The sequence below is a fragment of the Aplidium turbinatum genome, chromosome 12 (assembly GCF_918807975.1).
Source record: "Aplidium turbinatum chromosome 12, kaAplTurb1.1, whole genome shotgun sequence".
Classification (NCBI taxonomy): domain Eukaryota; kingdom Metazoa; phylum Chordata; class Ascidiacea; order Aplousobranchia; family Polyclinidae; genus Aplidium; species Aplidium turbinatum.
In genome coordinates, this window is record NC_137483.1 from 23,656,235 (window position 1) to 23,669,067 (window position 12,833).

The 12,833-nt window shown below is 44.3% G+C and overlaps 1 protein-coding gene across 3 annotated transcripts in view; it reads left to right on the forward strand.

The window, feature by feature from the left end:
* The window catches only part of LOC145780906 (1-phosphatidylinositol 4,5-bisphosphate phosphodiesterase beta-3-like), a 72,239-nt gene that overhangs the window by 32,382 nt on the left and 27,024 nt on the right, over positions 1–12,833 (forward strand). For all 3 annotated transcript variants that reach the window (XM_082592565.1, XM_082592566.1, XM_082592567.1), the window contains exons 18-23: positions 312–547; positions 891–1,042; positions 1,265–1,429; positions 1,860–1,966; positions 2,535–2,632; positions 2,944–3,140. In XM_082592565.1, coding sequence (XP_082448691.1) covers positions 312–547; positions 891–1,042; positions 1,265–1,429; positions 1,860–1,966; positions 2,535–2,632; positions 2,944–3,140 — 955 coding nt within the window. The remainder of the gene's footprint in view (positions 1–311; positions 548–890; positions 1,043–1,264; positions 1,430–1,859; positions 1,967–2,534; positions 2,633–2,943; positions 3,141–12,833) is intronic.

Below are 12,833 nucleotides of genomic sequence, written 5' to 3' on the forward strand. Positions count from 1 at the left end.
GGAAGGCTACTAGAGAGCAGCCAGTCTTTGGTTTCATCATCCATGACACGCAGACCTTCCACTCCGTTCGGTGGCTTGAAGATGGAGCAGTCATTGATGATGTGGTCTGCGGTCTGTTCCTCGGCACCACATTCACAGGAGGAGGAAGAGGCCATTCCCCATTGGTGCATGGTTGAGCGGAAAAGCCCGACGCCCGTACGGAGCAGTTTAAAGGGTTGTAGTAAACAAGTTTATTCGAACAATCTGATTGACATATGGTCAACAAGCACAGGTTTTTATTCATTGAACATCTGTGCTGATCTTCTTATCAGGTTCAAGCAGTTTGAGTTCTCAGAGAAACGGAATCGATCTTACGAGATCTCATCCTTCACTGAGTCTGCAGCTCTTCGTCTCTTGACTTTCTTCCCGCTCGAGTTTGTCCGCTATAACCGACGTCAGACCAGCAGGATCTATCCAAAAGGAGCTCGCGTCGACTCATCCAACTACATGCCGCAGGTGTTCTGGAACGCGGGTTGCCAGTTCGTTGCTCTCAACTTTCAAATGCTGGGTAGGTCACCACTCAAGTTTTCCTGGCATAGTTTTGTCATATAATGTTAAGCGAATGCTTATCTGTTCTCACCATCAGTAAATGAGATTTGACACCTTTTAACTTCGGTTTGGCCTGTGAGACATTACCAGAGAACCTTGATGAAATGTGACCAAGCAAAGACACGGATGAGCGCATGTATGCTTAATGTTGCATCTGTGGCGTTATGTCTTTGCTGCTGCTGCTGACATCGGTTGCTGTAGTGTACCCCTGATCGTTATGCGTTCATGGCTGGTCGCTTGAATAGAGCAGATGATTGTTAATAAACGTCATCATGCGTATAATGATCTTCCTTTCCACGCAGACGCCCCGATGCAGCTCAACTTGGGATTCTTCGAATACAACGGTTCCACCGGGTATATGGTCAAGCCGGAACACATGAGGAAGAAGGACAGAATGTTCGATCCTTTTGCAAAGAGCATGGACGGGGTTGTCGCAAGCACTCTAACTATCAGGGTATGTGCTTAAGCTTGCATCAGTATAGCAATTGTGTCGCCATGTTCTTTCTTAACCCATTCACTAGACTTGTACCTCATATGAAGGCAGTGTATGGATCAACGATGCAACGAAGACACCACCCTTATGCGAAAACTATTATTTCGTTATCATAATTAAAGTTTAAAGATTTATTTAAAAAGTATCTGCAGATTTCCTACAGCTCATTGTTGTCGTCTTCAGATTATATCGGGCCAGTTCCTCTCCACGCAGAAGTTGAGCACATACGTGGAGGTGGACATGTACGGGCTGCCCAACGACACTGTCAGGAAGCAGTTTAAGACGAAAACAATTTCCGATAATTCTGTTAACCCTTACTACAATTCCCCGGAATTTTCGTTTAAAAAGGTGAGAAGCAGCCCCAAAAGCAACATGCGGTAGCAGCAACATGATTTCGGCAATTCAGTGTCAATGTGAAAGCATGTATGAGTGTCAGGAATAGCTTGATTTTTTTACGTGATTTGACGAATTTTGATCACATGAAGTTTGCCATCATCATTATTGACGGCACTTTGTCCAGGCCTTCCACGTAATGTATGTGGTTCAACTTCACATGACGTGACGTGGCACAAACGGGAAGTGTAGGTGCTCCACGGCCAGCACGTCGCCATCGTGTTATGAGTAGCAGCAGCTTTGTTTTGTTGTGAACCAACTGCAAGTATATTTCTAACAACAATGCCTCTCATGTGAGGTCACAATCCCTGATTCAAATATATGACAACAAAATAACTGATGCAGAGCATGTAACATCCCCTGACGATAACATATATATTTGTAGATTGTTCTCCCCAGCCTAGCCGTGCTGAGAATAGCTGTGTCTGATACCAGCGGGAACTTAGTGGCTCAGCGCTTCCTCAAAGTGGACGGCTTGAAACCTGGATACAGGTGGGCTCCTTGCTTGTCTATATAATCTAAAAGCATGTTGTGTAAAATTGACAAAATAATTTTCGCTTTTACGCTGATTGTACCAAAAGTAATGGACACAAATATATTCGCTGGAACATTTATCATACGGCACGATTCCATATATCATATGTAAACCTCATGCTTTTGGTTACCTTTTTGCTGAAGTCCGCGTTTTCATACCATTTTCAAGTAGTTCGTTGTTACTTTTGTTTATCGTTCTTGAAGCGACAGTGTCATTATCAGCTTTAGTTTACGAGTCTTGACTATTAGTTCATAGCTTCCACAGGAATGCTTTACCGCAAGAAGTTCTGGATAGGACTTCACAGTTCGTGGACAAATATTCGTTAACTCTGTTACTAACTCCCGTTGCCGACCCAGGCTTGTTCACTTCTGTCGAGCATAGAATGGCAACCCCGTTTCACTCAATGCTGTTTCGACATTTCCGCTTGTGCTACCATTTGATGTAGCGGCCAGAGTGACAGCACATCGATAAGCAGAGAGATGGAGTCTTGCCACAGAAGTTTATACATGTTTTCCTTCCCCACAGATACATCACTTTGAGAAACGAGGGCAACCAACCCATCACAATGGCGTCACTGTTCGTCTATCTTCAGGTCAAGGACTTCGTGCCCGAGGTCCACAAAGGTAGGTCACGTGCTTCTTGCAACGTCATAATCGATCCGCAGGCGACAAGGAGAGAACCCAATTGTTGAAAGCAACGTTGATTGACAAGTATGGACACTTCTCCGCTTGTTTTCTAGTAAATGCAGCATTCGCTTCACAAACGTGACCAGTGTCTCTTCCATCTTTGTTTTCTCTTTTTTAACACAACACTGGACCAGTTTTAAATTTTTCATATTTTTGATTTGTAAAAATTTGTTAACCAGTATAGTTGATTGAGGAATGTTATTAAAATAGAAACCATAAATTTCGTGTCAACATCTTTTTCTGTTCAGACTTAGCCGACTGGCTCGCAAATCCCATTCCCTATTTAAAGGAAAAAGAAAGAGAAGAGAAAGAGAGAGAGGCTCGAGAGAAAGCTATCAAGGTGTTGTTGGGGCCGGAAGAGCGTAAGGAAGTGTTTGGAGAAACACAAGAGGATAAAAAATCCGACGACGGTCCCCCTGTCCCCCTCCAGCCCAAGCCTGACGAGGTATTGCGCAGAATGCAGATTGCCTTCACGTAAATCTTTTTTTTTATCGTTTATATTCGTTTCATCGTGCAACGACAGTTGTTAAACGAATATACAAACAGCAACTGTCTTAAGACGGGCGAAGACTTTCCCAACTTCTATGGTGGCATCTTACTTTTCAAAATCCGCTGTATTTTTTAATATCCCGTTGTCCACAACACTAGCCCTACGCACTGGAGAGTGGAGACCCATCGTGTGACACACCCCCAGCGGCCGCTTGCTGCTGCGGATCAGATCACTAATAGTCTGGGAGCCTACGACAGAAGATTTCACCCCATAAGGTACAAAAGGTTTGACCCCTTGAAGTTACCTGGGTCAACCATGTCACTCACAAAAAGTAAGGAAGATTGACCGCACCGAGTGGATCTGGTCCCTAGAGCCCCCTAAAAAGCCCAAAAAAGGGGGTTAATTTCACCCCATAAGGTACATGGACCAAACTTGGTGAATACGAAGTTCTATGTCAGGACATCACAAAAATATCAAATCTAACAATATTTTCGAGTGGAAAGGTGATGTAAGACCCCCCCGAAAGTGACCCCCCGGGGGGTTAATTTCACCCCATAAGGTACATGGACCAAAGTTGGTCAAAACGAAGTCTTATGTCAGGACATCACAAAAATATCAAATCTAACAATATTTTCGGGTGGAAAGGTGATGTAAGATGCCTTCAAAGTGATTTCCCTTAATGTGACCCCCTCGGAAGGTGTATTTCACCCCATAAAGTACATGGACCAAACTTGGTCAAAATGAAGTCTTATGTCTGGACATCACAAAAATATCAAATCTTACAATATTTTCGGGTGGAAAGGTGATGTAAGATGACTTCAAAGTGACTTCTCATAATGTGACCCCCTCGGAAGGTGTATTTCACCCCATAAAGTACATGGACCAAACTTGGTCAAAACGAAGTCTTATGTCAGGACATCACAAAAATATCAAATCTAACAATAGTTTTGGGAGGAAAAATGATGTAAGACTCCCCCAAAGTGACCCCCCAGGGGATTAATTGCACCCCATAAGGTAGGCTACATGGACTAAAGTAGGTTAAATCGAAGTCTTATTTCACAGCATAACAAAAATATCAAATCTAACAATATTTTCGGGTGAAAAGGTGATGTAAGATGTCATCAAAGTAACCCTAAGAGGGATTATTTCACCATAGAGTACATGGACCAAACGTGGTCAAAACGAATTCTTATAGGACACCACAAAATATCAAATCTAACAATACTCTCAGTTGGGAAGATGATGAAAGACCTACCCAAAAGTGAATCTCCTCCTGTAATTTAATTTACTTCATCCCTTACTCGAACCAACCTTAGTGTAACGGAAGTGCTATGCCAGGACAGTACCAATGGATTAAATCTAAAAATATTTTTATTTAGGTTTTGGTGAAATACATACGTACACAAGCTGTCCCATGATGCATGAAATGGAACTATAGCCTACTTTACAAAAAGTTTTTGTATAAATCATGTTCAGTCAATCGAAAAAAGGCAACAGGACATGACAATACATGGCTTTGTAACACCAAAAACAGAAAGTACATGAGAAGCATATAGGCTACAGTAGCCAGAAAATTGATCGAAGATCTTGATACGACCACTAAATGTTGACTTAATCGAACAACTGACTATCCAAATCAAAACGTTTCGAAATGAATCATTTGGAACGTTAATTCAGGCAGTAATAAACATTTTCCAGCTGCTACAATAAATAACCCAATAAACCCAATGTAGTAAATTTTTGTTTAATGCCATTTGCTTCATGTCTCCAATCAGTTATTGTAACTGTTCATTCATAAACAGAGATTGTTTGTGTAAATGTAAACGGTCGTTTCTTTATTCTTCATTGTCACTGCTGTCGCTTTCACTTTCTTCGTCTTATTCTTCGTCTTATTTGGATAGTCAGTTGTTCAATTAAGTCAACATTTAGTAGTCGTATCAAGATCTTGGATCAATTTTCTGGCTACTGTAGCCACGGGCGCCGATCCCTATAGGACAGTGGGGACATGTCCCCACCATCTTTTTACATGTCCCCACCATCTTTTTACATGTCCCCATCATCTTTTTACATTATTTTTGTAACGTAAAAGGGAAACTATTACCCGAATGTCACAATTTTACCAGTCAAACGTTTAAAATATATTGAAAGGAGGGGACAACATTTTTGTTTTATGCGAGGAAGCTCCAACCGTAGTAGAAATGTTTTATTAGGCAGAGAAACCCTGGTGTAACTCGCAAATTGTATTTAATTTGGTTACGCCAGGGCCACACAGTGCAGAGTTTTAGAATTACTTTGAAAGAGTCGTACAAGCATGTAGTGCAGTAAATGTAGCTTGTGTTACTTTTGTATAAGAAAAAAGCTATTTTTTCAGTTATTATTACATTGAGGTTACATTGAAGAGCTGCTGAAATGTCTTTACCGGTTTGGCAAAAAATTGTATATAGGAAAATCAGCAGTTGGAAGGCTGGCAGGCAGCTTTTTTTCAATTGAAAAAACTCTTACCCTACCCAATTTTTAAAAGACTTGTCACGTTTCAAATCGTCTTCAGTATGGACATGGCCATGGTCAACCTCCTAAACTTCAAGATCGATCGGTCAGAGTATTTTGCAGTCATTGACAGCTCGCAGCAAAATCTTACTGACTATTTCAAGTCGACCGATCTTGAGTACTACAAAATTCTACAAGAATCACTCTTCAGTGGAAAGCTACAATCACATTTGGTAGACGATTATCTTCAGTTCTTTGACACAGAGTCCCTTGCACAAGATTTTCGAATGATATTCAAGAAGATACCATCCGCTGTTCGGCAAATGTTTCCCCAAGTGGAACTTTTGCTCATATCACCAGCCCGCTCGTGTTCAGCTGAACGCTCATTATCAACTTTGCGACGTATCAAAACTTTGTTACGATCTACCATGACACAGAAACGGCCAAATCATGCAATGGTCTGCTATGTGCACAATAAAGTTTTGAATTCGATCAACCTTCATTACAAGCCAAGGATCAACCAAGGACTTCGTTTTTAATTCGCCGGAGACTCGTTGCCGAGTTGCAGTGTTTGGACTTCTGCTGTCCAATGCTGACACTGACAATTAAAATACATCACATTAGACTTGTAGCCTATCTACTGTAGGCCTATTTGTTTGTTCGTTGAACAGACCCTAATCTTTCAGCTCGCTTCGCTCGTCTGCCCTTTCTTTCCTAGTAAATGTCCCCACCAATCTTAGAGAGCGATCGGCGCCCATGACTGTAGCCTATGTGCTTCTTAAGTACTTTCTGTTTTTGGTGTTACAAAGCCATGTATTGTCATGTCCTGTTGCCTTTTTTCGATTGACTGAATATGATTTATACAAAAACTTTTTGTAAAGTAGGCTATAGTTCCATTTCATGCATCATGGGACAGCTTGTGAATGTATTTCACCAAAACCTATATAAATATATTTTTAGATTTAATCCATTGGTACTGTCCTGGCATAGCACTTCCGTTACACCAAGGTTGGTTCGAGTAAGGAATGAAGTAAATTAAATTACAGGAGGAGATTCACTTTTGGGTAGGTCTTTCATCATCTTCCCAACTGAGAGTATTGTTAGATTTGATATTTTGTGGTGTCCTAGGACCTATAGGACTTCGTTTTGACCACGTTTGGTCCATGTACTCTATGATAAAATAAACCCTCTGGGGGTTACTTTGATGACATCTTACATCACCTTTCCACCCGAAAATATTGTTAGATTTGATATTTTTGTTATGCTGTGAAATCTGACTTCGATTTAACCTACTTTAGTCCGTGTAGCCTACCTTATGGGGTGCAATTAATCCCCTGGGGGGTCACTTTGGGGGAGTCTTACATCATCTTTCTTCCCAAAACTATTGTTAGATTTGATAGTTTTGTGATGTCCTGACATAAGACTTCGTTTTGACCAAGTTTGGTCCATGTACTTTATGGGGTGAAATACACCTTCCGAGGGGGTCTGCACAAATGCCTGCAGTTAGCATGCTTCCTTGATTACTTCTGCACTCCTTTTGTCACGTGTACTCCGCGAGGCAGTACTCTGTTTTATTCGTATCATTTCATTCTGGCAGGCTAGCGAACAACAGCTTCTTTTGTTCTAGTTCTAGTGTTGAGTTTAACAATCTTACGTTGTGTATTTTGTTGCAGAAATTGCGATTCGATCATTTTTCTTTTGTTAATACATTCAAGAAAAATAACCGTCTTTGTTCATGATCGAATCGCAATAGGATAAGGTTAATTTAAAGAAATTTGTGGAATGGTGGTGATAACATGCGCCTTTCCCAACTGTAATTTTGAAACAGCCGACGTGCCCGAAGCGGTTGCTTGTGTGGTGCTGCAAAGTCACACGTACAGTCATGCTGCTACGACGCGCAACGCTCCAGCGCCCGTAAACCTTGGCCCGAAGCTAAATCGACCTACTGTAGATATTGGAGTTTCTCCAGAAGAATGGAGCGTGTTCACCAGAAGATGGAAGGCTTTTAAAGAAGGTTGCAGCATTTCTGATGAAGCAGCTTCAGTCCAGTTATTTCAATGTACCGGCCAAGCCCTAGGGGACAGCCTTCTCCAAGCTGACGCTGAGACAGTGAGCAAACCTGTAGATGAACTTTTGCTTGCAATGCGACAACTGGCCGTTATACCTGTCGCCACAGGGGTGTTACGGTCAGAGTTTATGGCGATGCACCAAATGCGCGACGAAAAATTTCGCGCTTTTGCAGCTCGTGCTCGAGGAAAAGCGGATATATGTGCGTTCACTACGAAATGTTCCTGCGGGCTGAAAGTTAGTTATACAGATCACATGATCCGCGACACACTACTCAGTGGAATTTCGGACAGTGAGATTCGTCGCGAAATGATGGGAATGGACAAAGTATTGTCGATTCCCATCAACGATATCATCGCCCTTGTCGAGATTAAAGAAATGGCTCGCAATGCGGTACCATCTCATGACGTTTCGGCAGTGTCGACGTTCAAGCGCAAGAAAAGCCAAAGCCCTATTCCAAGAGACCGTGGACACATCCAGGCAGCACCTTCCTCTCCCAATTGGTCACAAAAAACTCACTGCCCTAAATGCAATAGATTATTCAATCGTTACAGAGAAGGCCCCAGAGGTTGGAACACTACGCCTTATTCCCTTTGTCTCGAATGCTTTCGGTCATCTCGTCATAAAAACAAATGGGGCGCTCCTCCTAAAGATGCATCAGTCGGAGCACTCTGTGTAGCACCTACTGTACCTCAAATAGGCACATTTGCCTCAACACAAACTGACATCGCAGCCCGAGACCCAATGTTCTCAACAATTCGTGGTCCTCACCACACATTCCAAAAAGGGCATTGGACACCATCCCGCATGCGAGAACATCCCACAGTTCGGGTAGACATATCTATGGATGACTCATGTCATCAAGGCAGGTACACTAGCGTGATAGCACAAGTAACAGCAATCGCAGATACTGGTGCCCAAATAAATGTATGGTCACTGAAGAACTTTGTGCAATCCGGCTTTGGACAAGAGACCCTTGTACCCGCACCAAACCTAATAGCTGCAAATCGCTCCACTATTTCCATTACAGGAGCATTTCGTGCCATCATTCGGGGTACAGCGCACGGCTGCAATGTTGAACGTCGGTGCATGATTTACATCAGTCCAGACGTTGACAAGTTATACTTATCTCATGACACACTATTGCATTTAGGTGCCCTACCCCCGAAGTTCCCAACTCTAGGGGAACATCAGATCAAGCAAGAAATGGCGCACAATCTTATCGAACCAGAAATCAACGTCGTCAGACTTGTCAACGGTGGATGCACATTACCCAGCAAGCAACTGGAGTCGTGCACTTGCCCTCAACGTGGTGCAGTTCCAGCTCCCCCAACCAAGCTTCCGTTCCCATGCACACCTGAAAACAATGACAAGATGGCAAACTGGCTACTCCAGAGGTACGCCGCATCCACTTTCAACACTTGCCCGCACCGCGCGCTACATTGTATGGCTGGTCCTCCCATAGAAATACATGTTGACCCCAACGCGAAACCAGTGGCCGTTCATACACCAGCGTCTATCCCCTTGCATTGGCAAGAAAAAGTACACGCTGATCTCCTCCGCGACGAGGCTCTGGGAATCCTTGAAAAAGTCCCCCACGGCGAACCCACCACATGGTGTCATCGCATGGTTATCACACGCAAAAATGATGGCTCACCACGCCGTACTGTCGACCTGTCCCCCTTAAACAAATTCTGCCAGAGAGAAACCTTCGCCTCCGAAGCTCCATTCCAGCTGTCCCGTCGTGTCCCCGGAAACACTTGGAAATCGGTGACTGACGCATGGAACGGCTATCACAGTGTTCCACTGCGTCCTTCTGATCGGCATCTCACAACTTTCATCACTCCCTTTGGAAGATGGCGCTACACTAGGGCACCGCAAGGATTCCTATCCTCTGGGGATGGCTACAATCGCCGTTTCAATACCATATTAACTGATTTTGTGCGCAAAGAACGCTGTGTCGACGACACAGTGTTCTATGATAGCCAACTGGAGGAACATTGGTGGCGAACCATAAAATTCCTCACTTTAGTGGGACGGGCGGGCATTGTCCTTAACCCTGACAAGTTTCAATTTGCCCAACGCACCGTAGATTTCGCTGGATTCCGTATCTCAGAAGCAATGGTCGAGCCCCTCCCTAAATACTTGCTCGCCATCCAAGAATTTCCAGTCCCGAATAATATCACAGACATACGCAGCTGGTTCGGATTAATCAACCAAGTAGGAAACTATGCTCAACTGCGTGACCTAATGGCACCGTTCAAGCCGTTCCTTAGCCCAAAGCATAAGTTCGAATGGTCTCAGGAGCTGGATTCCGCATTTGCCGCCTCCAAATCGGCAATCGTTGATGCTATTCGCCATGGGGTAGAAATCTTTGACCCCTGCCGTCGAACATGTTTGCGCCCTGACTGGTCCAACAAAGGCATCGGATATTTCCTTCTCCAAAAACATTGCGTATGTGCTTCCACTATACCGGACTGCTGCTCATCAGGTTGGAAAGTGACTCTTGCAGGATCCCGATTCCTCTCATCGGCCGAACGACGTTATGCTCCCATAGAAGGCGAAGCCCTAGCAGTTGCGTGGGGCCTAGAACAGACAAAGTATTTTACGCAAGGCTGTGATAATTTGGTTATTGTAACGGATCATAAGCCATTGGTAAAAATATTCGGTGACCGTACGTTGGACGAAATCACTAACACTCGCCTGTTTCGTTTAAAACAGCGTACACTAATGTGGCGCTTTGATATCGCACACTTACCTGGCACAACCAACTGCGCAGCCGATGCTGCCTCACGTCACCCAGTATCATGCGATCTCATTGCTGTAGCGTCGTGTGCAGAAAATAATGTAGCAGAAATGGCGCTGGTTACTGCCATACAGGCAGATGCCGCCCATGCCTTTTGCTTGCAATGGCCTGAAATCGTTCGGGAAACAGCCGCCGATCCAAACCTTAGCAAGTTAATGGTAGCTATTGAAACGGGATTCACCTTTCCCAACACCGGCGACATTCGCCCATATCTCCCCTATCGTGACGGGTTCTTTGTTGAAGACGACGTTATTCTATATCATGATCGTATTGTTGTACCACCATCGCTTAGGCCTAGAGTACTCTCAACGTTGCATGCTGGTCATCAAGGTGTGTCTGCCATGGAACGCCGGGCACGTGCTATAGTATTTTGGCCCGGTATGACTAATGATATCCATGCTATTCGTGACTCGTGTACTTCATGTAATCGTAATGCTCCATCTCAAGCAGCTCCTCCCCCGACGCCATGTGATCCCCCAGCTACACCATTTGAGAAAATTTTTGCAGATTATTTTGACTATGGGGGCCGTCACTTTTTGGTCATTGGGGACAGATTCTCTGGGTGGTCGGATGTATTTGCCACGCCATCAGGATCGAGTGCCGCAGGAGCAGCTGCTTTGACTCAACTCTTGCGCTCGTACTTTGCCACGTTTGGTGTTCCTGAGGAAATATCTACAGATGGGGGTCCCGAATTTACGGCTGCCGTTACTGAACTCTTTCTTAAAAATTGGGGTGTGCAGCACCGCATATCGTCATCTTACTTCCCTCAATCTAATGGTCGAGCTGAGGTGGCTGTCAAAACTGTAAAACGCTTGCTCATGACTAATGTGAGCCCAAACGGAGACCTGAACAACGATTCCTTCTTACGTGCATTGTTACAGTTGCGAAACACACCTGATCCTGACTGTGACATCTCTCCAGCAGAGATCGTGTTCGGTCACCCTCTGCGCGACGCATTCGGTTTTGTAAACCGCCTAGTCAAGTTCTCCAATCGTCACATTCGTCGTACATGGCGGGATACATGGAAGGCAAAGGAAGACGCCCTTCGCCTGCGAGCTGGTCGAACCGATAAGGCGCTGTCTCAGCATACTCGTCCTTTACGTACCTTACAATGTGGAAAACGCGTATTTATCCAAAACCAAAACGGCAACTATCCTCGAAAATGGGACAAAGTGGGAATGGTTGTCGAAACGTTGCCGCATGACAAATATGTAGTGAAAGTTGACGGGTCGGGCAGAATCACAAAACGGAATCGACGTTTCTTGCGAGTAATTCCACATACTAAAGCATGTGCCGATCCCATCCCTCCTCAACCAAACATCATTGCTCACCCACAGAGCCTCCCATCATCTTCTTTTGCCCAGCCTCCTGAAACGGACTACTGCCCTCCCCACCCTCCGCATCACGAAATAGGCCCTAGCCCAGAAATTGGAGAATCTCCGATGTTGCTTCTCGATGCAGATCACAGTCCGCCCGCACTCACCTGCCCGACACCAGCCTCAAGCCCGAAGCTTTGTGAGCCACAGCACTCACCTGAACCTCCAAAGCAGCCGCTACCTTTCGATTCAGTGGAACCAACCGAACCCACAAGTGGAGTCCCCCACATTGAAAAATCGCCTGTTTTGCGCCGTTCCACGCGGTCCCGACGGCCGGCATTGGATTTAGACGCATCCTCTGGTCAATGGGTAATCAAGGGGTCGAGCTCGTAAGTCTACAGTTTCGCCTTACGAGCTGGGGGGGATGCACAAATGCCTGCAGTTAGCATGCTTCCTTGATTACTTCTGCACTCCTTTTGTCACGTGTACTCCGCGAGGCAGTACTCTGTTTTATTCGTATCATTTCATTCTGGCAGGCTAGCGAACAACAGCTTCTTTTGTTCTAGTTCTAGTGTTGAGTTTAACAATCTTACGTTGTGTATTTTGTTGCAGAAATTGCGATTCGATCATTTTTCTTTTGTTAATACATTCAAGAAAAATAACCGTCTTTGTTCAGGGTCACATTATGAGAAGTCACTTTGAAGTCATCTTACATCACCTTTCCACCCGAAAATATTGTTAGATTTGATATTTTTGTGATGTCCAGACATAAGACTTCATTTTAACCAAGTTTGGTCCATGTACTTTATGAGGTGAAATAAACCTTCCGAGGGGGTCACATTATGGGAAGTCACTTTGAAGTCATCTTACATCACCTTTCCACCCGAAAATATTGTTAGATTTGATATTTTTGTGATGTCCAGACATAAGACTTCATTTTGACCAAGTTTGGTCCATGTACTTTATGAGGTG